General features: G+C 42.2%; 1 protein-coding gene across 8 annotated transcripts in view; it reads right to left on the bottom strand.

The window, feature by feature from the left end:
• Positions 1-838: 838 nt before the first annotated feature.
• Positions 839-20,691, bottom strand: part of LOC137325197 (very long chain fatty acid elongase 1-like) — a 69,254-nt gene continuing 49,401 nt past the window's right edge. For all 8 annotated transcript variants that reach the window (XM_067990016.1, XM_067990010.1, XM_067990013.1 and 5 more), the window contains 8 exons: positions 17,215-17,325; positions 14,509-14,599; positions 12,410-12,600; positions 11,179-11,259; positions 4,733-4,789; positions 3,794-3,899; positions 3,562-3,698; positions 839-2,692 (listed from right to left, as the gene is read on the bottom strand). In XM_067990016.1, coding sequence (XP_067846117.1) covers positions 2,408-2,692; positions 3,562-3,698; positions 3,794-3,899; positions 4,733-4,789; positions 11,179-11,259; positions 12,410-12,600; positions 14,509-14,566 — 915 coding nt within the window. In that variant the 5' untranslated portion in view covers positions 14,567-14,599; positions 17,215-17,325 and the 3' untranslated portion in view covers positions 839-2,407. The remainder of the gene's footprint in view (positions 2,693-3,561; positions 3,699-3,793; positions 3,900-4,732; positions 4,790-11,178; positions 11,260-12,409; positions 12,601-14,508; positions 14,600-17,214; positions 17,326-20,691) is intronic.

The following is a 20,691-nucleotide window of genomic DNA, read 5'->3' as shown; positions in this document are numbered from 1 at the left end:
TATCCACTTGAACTGTCTATGCCTTTTAAAATCTCAATCAAATCTCCTCAATGTCTATGCTTTGAGAGTAAAAAGGCCCAGCTGTGTAAGCCTACTGTGGTAAATTAGGAGCTGGTAATGATTGCCTCAGCCAGAGATACCACCTTGTTTACTTCATTTGCTATTGAGAATTGTTCAGACAACTAGTACATCAGAATCAGAATCCACCTTACAGATGGATTTGGGCCAGTCGTCTGGTCAACAAACACTGCCACTTCACATCTGAGCAAAGATCTTGATTGGACAGTACAAAGATTTTTTGTATTCCTCCTTTCAAAATCTTGAGGGAACGATCATAGAAACCCAGGACAAGGCACTGATCATATCCTTAACTCCAATTCTCCCTTTAACTTACCAGCTCAGACAACTTTTGCTAGGCTGTTAGAAATCCACCAGTTATACATTCCCTGGTTAGCTTACCCCATTATAGGTCCATTCTGTTAAAATGGTTCTTACAGGAGGAGATGTGGAAGGAAGAACAAATGTATAAATTCTAAATATGAACTGATTTAACAAAATAACCTCAGTGAAGTTTCACTGGGGATTTAATTTAATAAGAAACAAGCATCAACCCCACAAAAGCTCAAGTTCCAGTGCTAAACAGCTTACATGGAACAAATGTGAAGCAAAAGTCAACAGATTAGGGATATGGCTTTACCAAGGGACTCTGGTAAACTGTTAGAAGACCCAAGGAATAAGCCTGTTTTAGAATTCATAAACATTAAAAAATGCTGAGAAATTGAGATGAGTTGTCAGCTGCTACTATTCATGGATTACACTAAGAAAATCAGACCAAACGTTCAAGTTTTGAAATTGAGTTTATTTCAGAGTCAGAATTTCTATTGAAACTTGCTCCCATGTTATCATAATCCCAGAGATCTTCCTTCACTGTTTAACTTATGGGGATTGGTTTTGACTAACAAGAAAAAGATTTGCAAAGAACTAAAGATATATCCATACTGCTTTGATTACTGTACTTTTTAAACTCCTAAATGGAGCTTGATATGCCCAAGGGGTGCCATTGACAGTTTATACCCAGGGGCTGCTTCACAATGCTCATCTCCACATACAGCTGGCACCTACTGAAGGGAGACCACCTGTACATACAGCATCAACCTGGGTTCTATGTTAATTCTGCAACTTCAGGTTGGGATGGTAGGGCAGGAGAGAAAAGCAATAGGCTGTTCAGAATGGAGTGAAAAAGGTATATTCCTAATTAAGCAGCTCCTACACTTCATTTCAATTTGCATTGTTTTCTAAAGGGGATGCAGATTGGAGCTTACTGCTCCACTATCTACTGTCTGGCTGTTAAGAATGCCTAGACAGTTGCCATTTCAGTAGGTCTCTCCCCAGGGACCAATTAGAACTCACTGTGGAAGGGGTGTTCAGCACTACCCCTCAATTGGCTTGTTATTCAGCCCCCAGTAATGACAGATCAAGAGGAAAAGGGTTACTCATGGGACTCACCACCTACGGGGTATTCAGCAAGTACTGAATGTTTGAAACTGACTCTTCCCCACCCACCTCCAAAAAAGTTCCCTCCCTGCTGTATGGACCACATTAACACTGTCCCAACTAGCAGCTTTTTTAAAAAAATTGTGGTTTCCTTCATTACCAAAATATACAGCAACACTGCTAGAATTAAGCAAATAAAAGTTCCTAAAATGTCTAATTAGTATAATGTTACATCTTATAAATGGAGGCTGAAGCTTTTGTAACTAGATATTATAAATTACTAAAGCAAGACCCAACAGATGGGCCATTTGAAGGGAATCTCATGTGGCTTTCAACTGCTGAGTGATGGTGGCTTGAGTCAACAGCATTATGGGTTTAATAGTTTGCAGGTTTTCAGAGGAAGGGTTAAAAGCAACACCGGTACACTTTTAGCTCTTTGCAGATCTAGGGAATTATTAAATGCGACACTAATGGTGGTAAGTAGGGTAGCAGAGACGAGACAATGGCACATTCAACCGCTCAGTAAACTGCAAGTCCATGGACTGGTCTCATGCACAGACTAGTGTGGAACCAGCCTTTTCTTAGGGGCATGGGACACCACCTCTCCCACGTCAGTCTGCTTTATCCTTTTAGCCAATGTCAGTTAGATAAGTGCAATTATGCCAACAAAATCCAGACTTGATTAACCACAAACCATCATTTGTTGATTACACAGAATCCTTAAACATTTAGTCAAACAGCTTCTCCCCCCACCCCCCCCATGCTGAATTTCAACATGGTGCCACAGAGTGATTAATCGACTGCATGAAATTCTTAAGTCAAGTTCAAAACCGGATAAATCGCTGCACCCTCCCTTCTGAAAACTTTCCAAAAACAAAAATACAATAATTGGTATTAAAAAGTTATTTTCCTGTTACTTTGTTTTCACTTTTCCATTCATCACCTCCCCATTTTCCAGCAAATGCCTTCCATTCTCCGCCACTAGTTTTCCATTCTTCATGGCTGCTTTCTGCTTTTCTTCCGTGCTTTTGGGCAGCCTCTTGCCTTTGGTGTAGGCCTGGTACCAGAAATTGGAGAAGAGGACAAAAAAGAATGTTCCGTACATCCACACAAGATGGATGAAGATAGGGAACTGGTAATCACAGTGATCCATGAAGTAGTACTGAGTGACGTGCAGCGAGACAATAATGAATTGGACCTGAAAGATGGAAAAGTAAAAAAAAAACAGTAGCAACAGGTGCTACACCACAAGACAGTAAGTGGACTGGAAACAGTTTAAACTCATAGGGACACTGAAATTAATGCTGGATGATCACCCACATGGCAGGGATTGAGCACAGATCAACAGATTTTAGTCCAGATATCATTAATGCTTTGGCACAAGTGGACTCCATGATTACTATTCGATCCAAGTTGCTGCACTGCTTGTGCTATACATCAGTCTTTCAGATGAGACATTAAACCCAGGCCCCATCTGCCCTCAAGCACATTAAAGATCCCAAGGCACTTTTTGAAGAGTAGGTGAGTTCTCCCTGGTGTCCTGGCCAATATTTATCCCACAAACATCACTTAAAACAGATTATATGATCATCAAATTGCTGTTTCCTTGCTGTGCACAAATTGGATGCTGCATGTCCTACATTACAACAGTAACTACACTTCAAAATTACTTCATTGGCTGTAAAGTGTTGGGAGACATCCTGAAAGGCACTATATAAATGCAAGTCTTTCCTTATTTTCTTGTCCTGAACTCCAACAGTAGCATAGAACTCTTCTACTACAGGCCCCTAATCACATGAGGGTCTGGATTGACACACTGGGTGCAAACACCCTCTTCCTACCTCAAACTATACTATTGTGCTACATACTTCCCCACTACCTGGCCCTAAAACAAATAGCAACAGCATCTCCTTTTTCCCCCCAAACTGGTTTGGTCAGCACACTGATCATCTCCCTCCTTTCCCCCCCCAAACCAATACCAGAGTAATGGTCTGCACTAAGTACAAAGGAGGGAATACCACACACCCCTCCCCATAAACATCTAAATGCCAAGACAGTGATACTGACCAGTTGGATTGCTGTCATATACTTTTTCCACCAGAGGTATTTCTGAAAAGCTGGACCAGCTGCAGACAGCCCATAATAGAAGTACATGATGACATGAACAACAGAGTTCACCATGGCATGGAAGGATCCCATACCACCTGCAAGGAGAAAAACAGTAACAGTTATAGCACAAGGCTCTTCACCAGCTAATTCATACAAATAAAGCAACCAATAGACAGTTTAATCTCTGTACCTGGTCCAAACTTAACCCCCCACCACCAGGTCCAAGGCATGATTGAATGGTGGAAGATGTGAAGGAAGGTAATCTGACTGTTCTTCTTTCGCAAGACAAAGAAAACCTAAAGACAGAACGAGAGAAAGAACACATCAACCCAAGCAATGTCTTGGACCAAAAGCAAACAAGACAGCTACTATGTGCAAACAATGTCAATCGAAGAAATTGAAATCAGGTTAGATTAATATTTAGATATCAACTTAGACTACAAGTCTCAATATAGGTCACCACCCTTGAAATGAAACTTATTTTTGCTGGGAAAAATAGGTAGAGACCAAACAGGTAAGTTGATACAGAATCTCTTACATTGCTACCATCTAAGCCCCATTATGGTTTGCAAAACAAAGCAGTCAGTGTTTTAATTTAAACTCAAGATTAGTGATATGGTGACATTGATGTTCAAGTCCTGTACCACAGAATAGCTCTATTCATCACAGACAATCCCTGATTTCACTGGTCTCATTATACTGGGGGGGTAGGGGAGGATGGTGAGGGGGAAGTAGTGGGTTTCTGTTTGCTGGGAGGAGAAAAATTAGATCTGAAAGAGTCATCCCAAACAGCTGATCCCAGGCCTCTGCCAATGGGGTTCTGTAAATAGGATGTCAAAGTGCCCTCTTGGTGGAGCAATAAAAAGGTGGTGACAAAAAGACACCCTTTTGTTCAAAAGAAAATCAACTTTAAGAATGTGGGAGATAAGAAATGTTTTCAGGCAAAGGATTATTGAAACATGGATTGCATTCCACAAGTGATTGCAGTGGAAACTAGTTAAACACCTGAAGAAAAATATTAAACAGTAGTGGGAAATAGTAGAGAAGTGGAATTAAGGCAGATAGCTTCCAATTTGTAATTAGCACAGACATGTTGAAATTTGTATGATGTGTGTTTGGTCATACTCACAGTATCAAACAGTTCAATAAATTTGGAAAACAAAAACAGCCATGCTACTCGCACCATCTGGAAAAAAAAAATCAAATTGAGCATATACCATGTGAAGCACAGCCATTTGGATCCAAACCTGCTTACTAGGGTTGCCAACCCTCCAGGAGTTAGAGATCAATCTCCAGAACACTGCTGCAAGCAACCAGGGAGGAAAAAAAGTCATGGGGCAGTAAAAAAAAGTATGTTTTTCATTTTCTTTAAAAACTTTAATTTGTTATAAAAATATTGGATTCTGGGGAAAAAGGCCAACAGTCAAGAATCATCCATTGGTAAAGGGTTTCTTCAAATCCAGTTGCCATGGGAGGGCAAAGCACCAAGGATGGATTTGTTGGATAACCAATGGCCAGAACATGTGGGTGGACTGGTCAGGTGATGAAACCTCCTAGAATACTTCTTTAGAGAATAAGCAGAGATATTCTTTAAAAAATTGAATATTACACACAATACCATGCAAATCACACCTGCCACATTCCTCACTAAATTCTACTTTGAGGTTTCAAATGCACATAAAATGGCCACTAATATTGCAAAAGGTAGAAAACAAAGCTCTGTTCCTGCCAGGAACATACCAAAAAATACCACAGATGCTGAAAATCTGAAATAAAGAAGAACAAATGCTGGAAAACAATCAGCAACTCAGGCAGAGAGAAAACAGTGTTTAATGTTTCAGGTCAATGACCTTTCATCAGAAGTGGATGATGTTAGAGGTTAAAAATTTTTAACCAGGTCCAGAGCCAAGGAACAGGGGTTGGAGGAGAAAAAAAAAACAAAAAAAAGGGCATGGTCTGAAAGGGTGGCGAGCAGGAGTGATTAAATAACAGAGGGGATGGTGGTGCAAGGAGGGGGTGGTAAATGGGACAAGAAACAAAAAGATAGATCCGAGGAATAGCAAGGGGGGTGGAAATCATCTGGTGGAGAAGGCTCCTGTGGCCCAGGAATATGGCAGAAGACAGATGGGCCCTAGGGTGTGGACACCAGCCCACACCTCCTCCACTCCTAGTTGCTCTGGTGCAGCCTCCATTACCAGCACCTGGAAAAATGGGAGCAGTGGTTATGATCTGAAGTGGTTAAATTCAAACTAGGTAAACTTTTGCTTTAACACTGCCTGCCCTCCACCCTTTCAGACCTTTGTTCTTTCCATTCCCTGGCTCTACTTGCTTAAAAAAAACTTAAATCTCCAATATCATCCAGTTCTGATGAAACGTCATTGACCTGAAACATTTAACTTTCTCCACAGATGCTGTCTGACCTGCTGTGTTTTCCAGCATTTTTGGTTTTCATTTCTGTAGGTGGCACTATTGCCTTAGTTTTAAATAACACTTTTTGCCCCTATGGACTTGAGCCAAATTGTAATTTTGCCACTGTCCAAGCACACTGATCTTTTGTTAAATAACTGTACAGCATAATTCACTTACAAATCAGAACCAAACATGAACAGACCTTTCAATCACAAAGTATCTCCAGCATAACAAAAAGAACACTTACTCATCTGAACAGGAACACCGCTGCTCTAGAACTGCACTGGATTGCTGCTTCAACAGCATACCAGAATTGGTAGATGCAAATTCTGGATCCTTGATTCTGTACATATGATCTCACCCATGCTATCATGGAATGTGGAAGCAAAGTATTTATCCATTAGGATTCAGAGGAAAGCAAACAAAAGGCTAATATTCAGTGGGGTGATAAGGGGCCTGGATCAGAGGTTCAATCCCTGCTTTATGCTTAGCCAGCTGAACTCAGTTAAGGGGACACTGCAATGGTCCTCAGCATCTCAGGTTATGGAGGGGGGAAAATCATTGAACGTTCTCCCTCCTCGAAAGTAATGAGCCCCAGTGGAAAGTATGTACACAGTTAGACTTTGTAGTGCTATGTCCCAGCCCAGAGCCTGTTAACACTATCCAATGTTAGCAGATTGTTCAGCTTGAAGGCTAGTTGCCATTTGGGCTGCCATTCAATTGATGTACTGCTCAAGCCTATCTACCGGTGCAAGTGGCCTTCTTGTCTCTAATCCAGCAGAGTGGCAAAATCACAAGAACTAAGATGTTTGAGTGTGTCAGATCAGATGATTTACAAATACAGTTTAAAATGTAATGTAGCAAAGGAATGAATACCCCAAATTCAAAACAGCTTGGAGATGTGAATAATCATACTTTAAATCACAAGGGTGAAGAAGCCCCATTGATCTGATCATTCCACAGTACAAACCCTGCCTTCTCCATCAAGCTGTTTCTTAAATGAGCACAATGTCTTGGCCTTAACTACCTTCCCTGACAATCGGTTCCAGCTATTGATCAGCCTCTGTAGAAGATATTTCCTGATATTGATCTTCAACTTGCCCTTCACCTATGCCCTCTAGGCCTACTACTGATATATCCAGAAGGTTGTTCTGGGTTTATTTCTTTATTCCAGCCAATATCTTGTATACTTCTACATAAAAATGTCCCCTCCAAGGCCGAAAAGCCCTTATCTAGTCATCCTCAGGGCCCTTCCTGTTAACACAGGCAGAGCAGCCTTATTGTTCTCTGCACTGCTCCTAGGGCCTGAACACTTGCCATATGTAGGAATCACTGCTGAAAGTCAGAGTTCAGCACTGTGGCACGGTCACCAGGCTACCCCTAATAGAAGCACATGAATTAGGTGAATTTCACTGCCATAAAGCTGAATTGTAACATTAAACTGCATAAATATTAGAAAAGCAGAGCACTGGCCCAGCCCCTTAGTGTATTAAACAAGCTGTGCCAGAGGAGCAGGTGGCTTTGGGCTAGCACATTCCTGATATTCAGAATGTCATGGGGTGGGGGGGGGGGGTAGTAAAAGCAAACAGAACAAGCAGAGCTAGGGAGCAAAGTACCTGCACTTGGCTTAGGAATGGTAATTAGCTGGGGAGGGGTGGGGACCCAAGGGAGAAACAGAAACTATAAATAAAAAGGAAAAAATTAGATTGGTTGTGCCAAGGTTGATTTCTTGGATATGTACATCAATCACTGGTCAGAGAGACTAACAATAGGGCACAAGTTTAAATACCAGGAGGGGGGCAGAGAAGTAAAATTAAACTCCACATTGAACTGGAGGATCAATTGAATAAACTCTGCATGAAATTAATTAAATAAAATTAGGCACTGAACATGTTTGATAAAATTAATTTAATAAAGCTGGCACTGAACTTGAGGGGGAGGTAGGAAAAAAAAAAAGACAGCATTGAACTAGAGCATGAAATAAATTAAGTTTGGCACTGAATGGGGATGTAAAGTAATTAAACTCCACAATAAAGCAAAGAGTAAACCAATCAAGAGCAGGGCAAAAGTAGGCACCAGTGGGGCTGCCACTCACAGCAGCTATCCTGGCCACTGCAGTTATTTCAAATCAGGGAACAAGCAGCTGAAGAGGTTTTTTTGTGGGGTGAGGTTTGGGGATAAAAAGTATCTGGATAAGGGACAGAAGCAGGACTGGAGCAGTATTTTTTTTTAAATTGAAGCCGCCATGGTAGAGGGGCAAATAGAGAACAGTTCTGTGGGGTATCCACTGCAGTAGGCCACGGGAAATGGTAGGGACAGCTTGAAGGAAGATCAGTATTAAGTGGCCAGATAGCAGGTGAGGCACAACACAGGCCAACTTAAATTTAAAAAAGCAAACAAATTGGCAGATGAACCATGTGACTTGCATCAAAGTGCCACCCAGATCTGAAAGGCAAATGTACTGGTAAATAAAAGTGCAAACATTTCCCCTCAAAGTCATAGAAGCAGACATGACCTCAGGTGTTACCAAGTCAGGAAGTATGTGTGACAACAGGATGTGCATGCAGTTGTAAGAATTTTAAAAGTCAGGGAGCAACAAGACAATGGGTTTAGACTAGGTGGCTTATGTGCAGAAACACAATGGGTAAGCTCAATGGCCTGTTTCTAGCTGTAACATTCTATGAAGAATGACAACTTGGATGAGGTACCAGAGGGCAGTGTGACAATACATCACTGTCTTCAGGAGAGGGATGAAAATAAGGGAAAAGGAGGGAGTCCCTCTACACTGCACCCCATGACTTCCAAGTGGCATGTTACCAGAATGAAATTGGTAGAAGCCTGAGAATAGGTGCTCAGGTTTCCCCTCCTCTGGAGGGAGGTGTTGGGAAAAGGAGACAGTGAGAAAGAAAATATCCATGAAAAGTTACAAAAAAAGGGAAACAAAACATGATTAGCACTTAAGGATTCAAAGAGGCAGCCACATTCAGGTGTTTTCTTGCTGGAAAACCTGCTGAGCCACTATATTGGTCACTGGCTAAATATAGTTTTGCAGTAGACACGACTACAGCAGTCACTTTTGGACTGCAGTTCTGACAGGAAGCCTCACCCACTAAGAGCACATCGTAAATTCAGGTAGACAATACCCACTATTTTCTGACTGGACAGATATGGCTCCCTGCTGGCAGGCAAAAATATTCCATATATCTGCTGTGTTCTGAGTGTTTAGGATACAGCAGTGACATTTAGTTTGTTATTTTTAAAAATTTTGTTCCAGACATCATTGGCAGGAAAGAAAGCCAGCCTTGCATTTACAATAGTGTCTTTTTCGACCTCAGGACATCAAAGCGCTTCATAGCCAATTAAGTACTTTTGAAGCGTAGTTACTGTCGCAATGTAGGGAAACAGCAGCCAAATTGCACGCAATGAAATAAACCACTTTTTAAAAAAAAAAGTTGGTTGAGGGCTAAATATCGGCCAGGACACCAGGGAAAATGCCCTTTGAAATAGTGCCGTGGGATATTTTACGTCCACCCGAGCGGGCAGACAGGGCCTTGGTTTGAACGTCATTGATCACACAACTGTATCCTGGTTTATAAAAAAGGACAGGTCTTGCAATAGCTTTCACCACAGTAGCCTTGTTCCCCTTTAAAATAGAATAGAGTGGTTTATTTTACATGCTACAGCCCCACATGGACCAGATTTCAATATGAAGTCATTTTTCTGAAACACTTTGTAGCTCTGTACAGTACCATCATTCTTGAGCGCTTGATGCTGGTGGGTCCCACAGCATGAAGTAGCTTGTGCCTGAGTAAAGCTCCTCACACCACAAAGACTTGAGAGCTATTTTGAATTGCTGCCAGCATTCTACTGATAAGCTCCTTTTAGGACATCCTGATAAGTGCTTGTCCGGACACAGGAAATCAGTCACCGACACTGAAGTTAAACATTCACAGGAGGTGACTGGAGGAGCTGGTTTGCACAGGTCACTGGCACAGCAGTTAAGCAATGAATCCACCTTGTGACCCCACATTCACCCATTACATCATTTACACAAAGGAGTGTCTATTTGATCATGTCCCAGTATCTTAAATTGTTCCTGCATTAAAAACGCAAAGAATTTAGTCATGACAATTAAAACACTAGCTCCTCTACTGTGGCTAGCCTCAGCATTGTGCATCCAGTGCCTTGTGTCACATGCTACCTACAACCTGAAGTTTCAAACAAACCTTATGGAAATTACAGAAAAGCTGTGGACTTGTAGATCATCTCTGGCATTAATGTAGGGTACCAATTAAAAAGTTTAAAAAATTGAAATAGTCATTGCATTAAAAACTAAGTCAATTAGTATGCAACATTCACAAGGACCTTCCTGATCGACAGTCTGGTGTTTTAAGAATGCAGAGCTTCCCAGTGATAGTTGGATCAGTAAAGCCAACATACAATTGAGCTGTACAGACTTAAAGGTTGCAGGGTCTCTGCTGATTTCATCTGGGGTCACAGTAGGTCTCAGCTAGGGAAAGGGGAAAAAAAGCCAGGATCCCAGCTACTAATCACAATCCAGTGACCACTGTTGGAAAGTGGACATTGGGCAAAAGCAGAAGTGAGCTTGGCTGGAACACCCAGCCAACACTCACCGTTGAAGATTGTACATGAATAATGGTCATTTGGGGAGACAGCATAGTCATGATTCTGATAGAACGAGCAGCCAAGAAGTTAAGAATTCAAATCCCACTGTGGCAAATGGTGAAACTGGTTATTGTGGGTTACCACCAGGACAAGATGACCATGAAAGTTGCAGATTGTCATTCAAAACCCAACTGGTTCACTAATGTCATCTTCTTCCCACTCCTCCCTCAGTCTGGCCTACATGTGGCTCGAGTCCAGACTATGTTGTTGACAGTCAACGCTCTGAAGGGGTCAAGCACGCCACTCTGCTATTTCAAGAAGGCAGCTCACGATGATAGAATAAATAAATGCAACCTTGCCAAATCAAATTTTAAAAATTGTGGGCGAGGCAACCAGGTGTGACTAGCACCTGTGGATCCATACTTCAAGAGTTATGCTTTCAGGAGAAAAGTGATCTTATTTGAATCAGAGTTAGAGACTATGAAGACATTTGACGAACATTACAATGGCTGCAAACAAATGCAAAGGTTCTCCACTTACCCGAAGAGCTTTGGGGCTATTCGAGTAATCCACTGGATCACACTGGAATGTATATCCTGTAGCCCAGCCAGCCATCAAGAACTGTGGGAGTGAAAAAACCAGGATTAACATTCTATCTAGACAAAAAAAACAAACATTTACAAGTTTCCATCTGGACTGATCGTTAGTAACAAAATCAGCCACAAGGTTTTTTTTTTAAAAAAAACTTCACAACTGAACTGCTTCATCCTGTGATTCAGATGCTAAGTATCCAGAGCAGACTTTTACACAGTAACAAAAAATGAGTGAGAAAATCAAAGTCACAGTATTTGAATATCCAAATGATCTGGTGTCCACATGGAGGCAGAGACAGACCAGTGAGTTTAAACCATAATTATCTAGGACTTTGAGATGGGAGAAACAGCTCCCATGACAGGTGCGTATTAAAACAGCCTGTGATTGTGACAATTGCCATTTAAAAAACTATCATACACGTAGAACACCCTTAACTTTAGAAAGATATTCACAACTTGCATGCAATATTCACAATTGCAAGTTATTGTTTCAGATACCCTCCATATACCCAAACACTCTCCCTGTAAGTACCACTCCACTATATACCCCCAATATTCCCCTCACTTGACTAAGTACCCCAATATCCCAGTGCCCTCCCCACACCAGTACATACTGTCCCAATATCTGTGCTCATTCTTCCAGCTTGTGCCCCTCAGTTGTAAAATGCATTTATCCCATTCCCATGGTATACTACATCAATATTTCAATGCCCTGCTCCAGTGTGGAGCCTAATAATCCCAATGTACATCCTCCCAATATTCCTTTCATGAAAAACTAGACTAGTCACTGATCATGAATTAAGTACCCATTAGGTCTGTGGGGCAAACATTCAACAGTGATGTGTCCAAACACATATCCAATAGTCATACATTAACTCTAGAATGTATAAGTCTACAGCAGGTTTGTATTCACTAAGCTCACATTAATATGGAAGCCTAAGGAAAAGGATTATCCTCAAGTCAACATTTCAGTGCATCAGCATCCAAGATGTTACAGTACTTGCAAAATTGGAGAATGCAGATTTCTGAAAGCTCATCTATGATGCAGCATTATTGAAACAATTCAAAGCAAAACATTGGCAAATGCAATGCACAAGAACTTTGCTGCCATCTGATATGTCAAACTGCACAAGCAACACTTTCCATCCAAACTAAAAACAAATAAAAAACAAGCATACCTCGTACACTATGAATATCGAGAAAAACACCAGTGCAAAGTTATAGAAAACCATAATCTTTTTAAGGTCATAGGGCTTCCTGCCAGCCATGAGCCTGGGTCCTAGCGACAGTACAAAATACACGTAGAACAAGAGGATAGCAGTCATAGGGAGTGGAGATATCATTAGGGGATACTCTTCAAGCCTTGGATCTGCAGAAAGAGATACATACAGTTACAAGCACTAATAAACCCATTATTACTGGTCCATAATCAAATACAGTTTATATTCTGGGAACCAAAGCTAAGTGGGAAAGTGCAGAAACTGTCCTGGGACTTCCTTCCATGTGCCAATTTTCTCCTTCTCGAAGGTAGCAAACATACTGGGGAATTATTGCATGGGTACCATTTGCCACCCCCAGTGCCTCACTGCCTTGAACTGCTGCATTCTGTGTGGTGAAGGTTCTCCCAGTGCTGTTAGGTAGGGAGTTCCAGGATTTTGACCCATCGACGATGAAGGAATGACGATATATTTCCAAATCGGGATGGTATGTGACTTGGAGGGGAACGTGCAGGTGGTGTTGTTCCCATGTGCCTGCTGCCCTTGTCCTTCTAGGTGGTAGAGGTTGCAGGTTTGGTAGGTGCTGTCGAAGAAGCCTTGGCAAGTTGCTGCAGTGCATCCTGTAGATGGTACACACTGCAGCCATGGTGCACCGTTGAAGGGAGTGAATGTTGAGGTGGTGGATGGGGTGCCAATTGAGCCGAGATAGTAACTGTTGGCTAGGGAAGGAAGGGCAATCACAGCTATATCTGTCCTCATTTGCACATGTTCCAGAAACATCTTTCCTCCAACCCCAGGCATACTTTGTCCAAACGTAGGACTCACTGATGTCTTGACTGAGATCAGCAAACCCAGCACAGGACTAAAACCCAGCCACCCTTCTGGCCTGTAATCCTCAATAGATCGAATCGGGCCAGGACCTACTCAGTTAATGGTAGGGCGTTGGGGAGAGTTATAGAACAAAGAGATCTAGGAGTACAGATTCATAGCTCCTTGAAAGTGGAGTCACAGGTGGATAGGGTGGTGAAGAAGGCATTCAGCATGCTTGGTTTCATTGGTCAGAACATTGAATGCAGGAGTTGGGATGTCTTGTTGAAGTTGTACAGGGCATTGGTGAGGCCACACTTGGAATACTGTGTACAGTTCTGGTCACCCTATTATAGAAAGGATATTATTAAACGAGAAAGAGTGCAGAAAAGATTTACTAGGATGCTACCGGGACTTGATGGTTTGACTTATAGGGAGAGGTTAGACAGACTGGGACTTTATTCCCTGGAGAGTAGGAGGTTAAGGGGTGATCTTATAGAAGTCTATAAAATAATGAGGGGCATAGATAAGGTCGATAGTCAAAATCTTTTCCCAAAGGTAGGGGAGTCTATAACGAGGGGGCACAGATTTAAGGTGAGAGGGGAGAGATACAAAAGGGTCCAGAGGGGCAATTTTTTCACTCAAAGGGTGGTGAGTGTCTGGAACGAGCTGCCAGAGGCAGTAGTAGAGGCGGGTACAATTTTGTCTTTTAAAAAGCATTTGGACAGTTACATGGGGAAGATGGGTATCGAGGGATATGGGCCAAGTGCAGGCAATTGGGACTAGCTTAGTGGTATAAACTGGGCGACATGGACATGTTGGGCCGAAGGGCCTGTTTCCATGTTGTAACTTCTATGATTCTATGATTCTATGATAAAGGCAGTGGGGAGCTTCCAGAATATTTTTCTACTCCCTGGGACACATTTGAGTCAGTACTCACTACTCCAATTGCTGACTTCACAGCGGTCATATCCTCTCATACCAAATGGTGTTAGTTTTATTAAAAATGTCAATTGTGATGAGTACTTCAAATCACTAATTGATTGAGAAGTCTGCTTTTAGTCAGATCAGGCATGACTCAGCAAGATTTCTCTTTACTGCAATTAAAACAGATCACCAATACTGCTAAACAAATCATCAATATCAAAATACAAGAGGTTAATGAAACTTAGAAAACAAAGTCCAACTTGACTGGATCCTTGGAGGAATAAGTCAGTCAAAAGATCATTGGTTAAATAGACCAAATGACTTACCTCCTTTCAGGAGATCCCCATATACTTGGGCCACTCTTGCTCCCACCTCTGCCAACATGGTTATGTTTCAAAGAAGTGGCACCTTCAAAGCCTAAGGGACAACATGAAATGTATTAACTTGCATTTTTACTACATTAAAGATGCTATATAATGTCCCACAGCACAAAGAGCATAGTTAGACAAAAATTAACAGTTAACCAAAAGGAGATGACATTAGGACAAGAGACCATAAGCTTTGTAAAAAACAGTAGGTTTTAAGGAGGTCTTAGAGGATAGAGATGGAGAAGGTCAGGGAGGGAATTAGGGCCTAGACAACTGAATGCACAGCCAATAGTGGGGTGGAAGGGAGAGATGGACATGAGGCCAGAGTTGGAGAAATGCAGAGTTCTCAGCAGATTGGAGCTTAAGTGATTTTGGGGGGGGGGGGGGGGGGGGAACGCGCACGTGCATGACGCCATGAAGGGATTTGAACACAATTTTTTTTAAATTAAAGTCAGTCATTCGGTGACCAGGAGCCAATACAGGTCAGCGAGCATCAGGATGATGGATAAAAAGGACTTGGAGAGAGAGAGAGAATTAGGGTACAGGCTAAGTTTTGGATGAGCTCAAGATTATGGAGGGTGGAAGATGGGAGGCTGGCCAAGAGAACATTGGAATAGTCCAGCCTAGAGGTAACAAAAGCATGGATGAGGGGGTTCAGCAGATGGGCTGAGGCAGGCAATACAGGAGGTGGAAGTAGGTGTTCATGATGGGGAAGGATTATGGGGTCAGAGGCTGAACTCCAGGCCAAAAAGTTGATGTGAACAACTTTGGCATCTGTCTGGTTCAGTCTGAGATATAGGCTAGGGAATGGACAAAGACAATGGCTTCCCATTGGAGGAAATTTTGGTTCATCAAAGACAATGTCAGACAAGCAGACAGAGGCAGTTAAGGGGTCAAGAGAAGTGGTGGGGAAAGATAGAGCTGGGTGTCCACAGCAGGCATTGGGAAGCAGACACTATTTTTGGATGTATCGCTGAGGGGCAGCATGTAAATAACTAATAGAAGGGGGCCAAGGATAGATCCTTGGGCAACTCAAGGCAACAGTGAGGGGGCAGGAAGAGAAGCCATTGCAGAAGATTCTCTGGCTATGACTGGATAGGTCAGTCCCACTTGGTTGACCATACCATCCTCCTTCAGATGGAGGTGCAAACCATGGTCAGTCACAGGATATTATGAGATTTTGGGGCCATTTCAGTGCGTTGGCAGGGGCAGAAACCTGATTGAAGGGATTCAAACATGGACAGATTTGGGAGGAGACAACACATTCAAGGACTGGAGGAAAGGGAGATTGGAGATGGGGCAGTTGTTTGCAAAGATAGAGTGATCAAAGGTGGGTTGAGGGATGTGCAACAGCAGATTTGAAAGGGAGGATGACAGTACCCAAGGAGAGGTAAATGTTATATCAGCTAGCTCGAGGGCCAGGAAGAGGCGTTCGGTTGTCAGCAGTTTAGTGGCAAGAGTTGAGAGCAAGAGGTGGGTCTCAGTCAAGATGAGTTTTGAGGCACGAGGGGCGACAGGAGAGAAATGAAAGATGTGAGTTGCGGGCTAGGGCAGGGGGAACCTTAGGGGAGGTTTGGCTTGGTGGGGTAGGGGAAAGGAGAGAACAGCAGAGGTAGAGAGTCTCAAACTTAATTGAGATGGGAGTACATTAGCTCCTTGCACTTGGAGGGGAGGGTGGAAGGGTTTAAGAAAGTCAGCATATAGTGTAGTGCAGAGAAGCCAGGGGTTTACTTTTGCATTCCAGATGATCAGAGATTGGTGAGCAGTTTTGGCAAGAGGCGAACATGGCCTGATCATGCTTTATATGGTGCAGCCAGATATGGTGATAGATGGCTAAGCCAGTTGTATGCCATAAACATTCAATTCTGCGTCCCATGGATTTAAGGGAGCATAGAGGAAGGCCATACCAGGGGATTAACCAGGATGGGAATGAGTGAGGGTTTTACTGGGCACAAGGCCATCAAAAATGGTGAGGGTGTGATTAAGCTGCAGACCTAGTGCAGTGAACAGAGGGTCAAAGGGAATTTGAAAGTGCCGTAAGTGACTTCTTATACCATGAGCATACAGGGGACAAGGGACAACAGTGGCTAAAAACTGCAGAGTTCATTCAGGAAAATTGATAGTGAAAGAATTGTGCAGCAGCAAGCAGACCAGGAAAGCAGCAGCAGGGAAAATGAGCAAACAAGAGAGCACAAGACAAAAAGCATGAGAAAGCACAAGAGTGCTTAATTGCTGACCCGCATTCACAATTCCATGTGGGTGTTGGAATTGGCTGGGTTTAGACAGACTTTCCCCTATGAAAGATCTCCACTCCAAATATCCAGAGATCCATTAACAAAGCAAAACACAGATTACTGTTTAACACTGAAGAGGTTAGAGCTACAGAAGGAGGCCATTCTACCCATCTTGTGTGTCAGCTCTTTGCTAGAACAATCAAAGGCTAAGCCCACTGCCCTACTTTCCCTAGTCCTGTATCTTCATCCAAGTAAACAAAAAACCCTTTAAAAAGGTTCTCAAAGCAAGATCGTAAATTTAACATGATTCACAGCCTCCTTAAAAATCAGTCACCACTGACCTCTGAAGTCTCACTTACTTCAAGCAACAAAAGCTACATTATCCAGGTCTAAGAAATTTCAAACCTATAGTCAATAAGTGGGTACTAACCTTTAGGTATTCACAGGATGTGTCCACAGATTTAAACACCAGCTGAGCTGGGGACACAATTCAAGGGGATGGCAGCTGTCTCCTGAACAGGGCAGTGGTTTATGCAGAAATCTGGAAAAAAATTTAATTGAGACCATTTATGGCACTGTTCAGCTACAGGTATGCAGTACAATGAACCTCTACTGTATTGCATATGTGCACTGAAGTTCACATTTATCTTCCCATCCATCTCACCTTGAGTTCCCTTTTAGTCCAACTCACTTCACTCCCAGCCTGATTTGAATGTTTTACTCTGTGGATGTACTTGATGGATGACAGGAGACTTCAGTGACTTACTTCTGAACAAGGCTCATTCCACAAATTAGGCATCACTGATTACTGGATGTGGAACTGACCAAATGGCACTGAAGGACACATTCCCATTCTGATCAATTACCTGCTTCTGAACCTGTCCATCCTCCAGCCATGTGGAGACATTAAAAACAAGCAGAGCTGTTAAACACAAGGCTAATCTCTAGTGTCAGTGATCTGAGTTATTAGGAAAGATTTGCCTTTTCAGCTTGGAAAGGAAGCATCTGGGAGGTGAGCTTAAAAAAGGTACACAAGATAGTAAGTGGTATGAAAAAGACTAACGGGACCATTACATTAAACAGTGGGAGTAGGACAAGAGGTTCAAACTAGCAAAAAAGGTAACTTTAGGACTGATACCAGGAGGTTCTACACAGCAAATAATCAACACTTGGAATGAATTCCCAGCCAGAGTGGTGGAGACAGAAACCCTGGTGGCATTTAAGAAACTGGGGTTGGGGAAGAAAGATTGCATGCAATGGCTGGAAGGATGAATTAAGATGGGCTATCAGTATCCTGTAATCAGGGACTCCTACAAGCTGCAGCTACAGGTGATGACTCAATCACAAGTCTACATAAATCCCTCAGTATGGGAATCTACAACAACTTGAATTTATATAGGACCTCATATCCTAAGGCACTTAAAACCTACAAATAGTTTAAATAAAGAATTTATTGTGTTAAACCATCAAAATCATGTGATTACACCCTTATGGACAAGTGGCCATTTCAAGTGTGCAGCACCATTTGGGAGCCTGCTTTTTTAAAAATTACTAATATTGAAAATTGTAACTTCAGATGCCAACTGGGTAAATTCCATGAGGAGCAAGAGTTTGGAAACTTGCAACATTGTTCACTATGAATTCCAGCAATGAGACCAACAGATGTAAACTGCAGTGTAAAGCAGCATTCTCTAGGAGGGAAAGTACAGGTCCAGGAAAGCACAAATTAATACCCAAAAGTTATGAATTAAACAGGGACACTTGTTAAGCAATATTGTGTGGGGTGGATTTGTCACTTACAGATGGGTCGCTAGACAAAGAAAGTTAGTCATGCTCTACATTTCCCCACGAGCCAGGAAATTGACATCATTGAAGCAAACCCCTGATGCTAACTGGGTAAATACATTGCCAATAAGGTATGGACCCATAACGATTAAAAAAATGCCCGAGTCTAATCTTCAGCCTAGCCCTTCGTGATCTTAGAGCAACTGCTGCGCCATTACAATGTACCATAATGCACCTCAGCTGGGAGTAAGAGTCATTTTCTCATGTCTGATCACTATCCAGAGAGTTCGGCTGGAAAGCATGCACAAGGACAGGGCTGGATTTGGTGGTCAGACAGCTTGTTAATATCCTGTAGACTCATGAATTGTCAAATTAGCAAAGGGCTGCTGACACCCATGGAACTGTACCCCTGGAGAAGGGAGGCAAGGTGGGGGAAGCAAAACTATTACAGCCTAACGCTTTTATCATACCAATATAGTGCTTGTATTGAATGCTTGGGGAAGAGTCTTGGCAATATCCAAAGTCACAGTCAAAAAGAGAAGTGGGGAACAAACAGTTACCACTACTTTTGTCATAGATAGCAGGGAGATAAAAGGCATATATCTGTCAGAGATAAACATTGCAGGACCTCCGGTACCATAAAGCTATACCCCAGTATGAGTCAGAATGGGAGAAAACAGGAAGAGAATTATGAGTCAAAAGGAAACCGAAGTAGCTCTTGGAAAATTTATGAACATTTTGGCTGTAAAATGCAGCAAGTTTTCCGGTTTACATATTCTACGGTGTGGGATGTGGGACAGAATTCCATGGGAGCTGGTAGTGAAAAGGTCAAATTAGAACTGGCTTTTCTTTAGTCTTCTCCTAAATCTTTCTATTAAGCACTTAGTCACCTATAGTTTGATTATCAATTCAGATTCAACTCTGCATCTGAAGGGAGATGGAACAAAAAGATTAGCCAACATTGTTTTAAAAATGTTCCCGCTCATTAGTTGAGAACCAAAAATCAACAGAGCATTGTGGAAAAGTGAACACCATGGACTCAAACTCAGTAAAAACAGCTTTGTCTGAGAATGAAGGATAAACAGCTTATCTTCAAAAAAGGGAGCAATATCATTACTGATAAACCATTGCTAGGATACAGTGCTGAAACCCTAGTAACACAAAGCGATTACCCAAGTCATGTTTGTCCAAGGAGGAAAGTCCATTACTTAATGTGCAAATTGATGGCAATGTCTTGTTTTAAAATTCCTTATATGTATAGTGCTCAGTTAGTGAGACTTTGTTTCTTCATCTTCAGAAAAGATGTGCTCCATTCAGTCAAGGACATTTCAGACTCTCCAATTTATTACCCTTCAAACCACAGTGGGGAACACAAGAGCCCCAAATGTACAGGCCCCAACTTCAGGAATGGGGACAGATCTGGAGAGAGACTCCCAACTGGTGGGAGGGAGTTGGTATTTTATCATGTGTTACAATGTTTTCTCTTTCTACCTGTACTCCCCCTCCCTCTTCAACTCCCATCAAAATTGGTTGAAGGCCTACTCCAGTAATGCCCTACAGCCAGTCACAAGAGACACAAAAGACTAGCCAGGCAATAGGCTCTGACTGCCCTCCCTACCTCTCGTAGGAGACAGCACCTACCTAATGTACTCAGCAATAAAATTGTTACCACAGTTCTTAAAGAAAATCCATCAACCCAAAACCAGTTATCAAACAGAGATAAAGGACGGGGCCATTTCAATAATTTACTTAAATTGTAACTGGAGGGAGGTACGAATTCCAAATAGGCAAGCCGAGTTTATTTTAAGCAATCTACTTTTCCTGCAGTCAAAACTGTACAGGGAACAGACAAGTACCAGCCTACAATCTAGAGATTGTACACCAGATAGCTACCCTCACTTAATACACCATAGACGACAGAACTCTTGTTCTACAAACACTAGAATAGATCTGAGCCAGCATTTAACCTAGAGAGTGTACACAAATTACACCCATTCACACCAGACCTTGGATCTCACTAGAAAACAGACTAGAATCAGCCTGTGGCTGAGATTTTCAATAGCTACATCTCAACACCACAGACACCCATACACAGCCACTAGGACATGAAACTAAAAAAAAT

This window comes from Heptranchias perlo, chromosome 9 (assembly GCF_035084215.1).
Source record: "Heptranchias perlo isolate sHepPer1 chromosome 9, sHepPer1.hap1, whole genome shotgun sequence".
NCBI lineage: Eukaryota > Metazoa > Chordata > Chondrichthyes > Hexanchiformes > Hexanchidae > Heptranchias > Heptranchias perlo.
The sequence above is the reverse complement of the archived record's forward strand: the minus strand, read 5'-3'. Positions and strand labels throughout refer to the sequence as shown.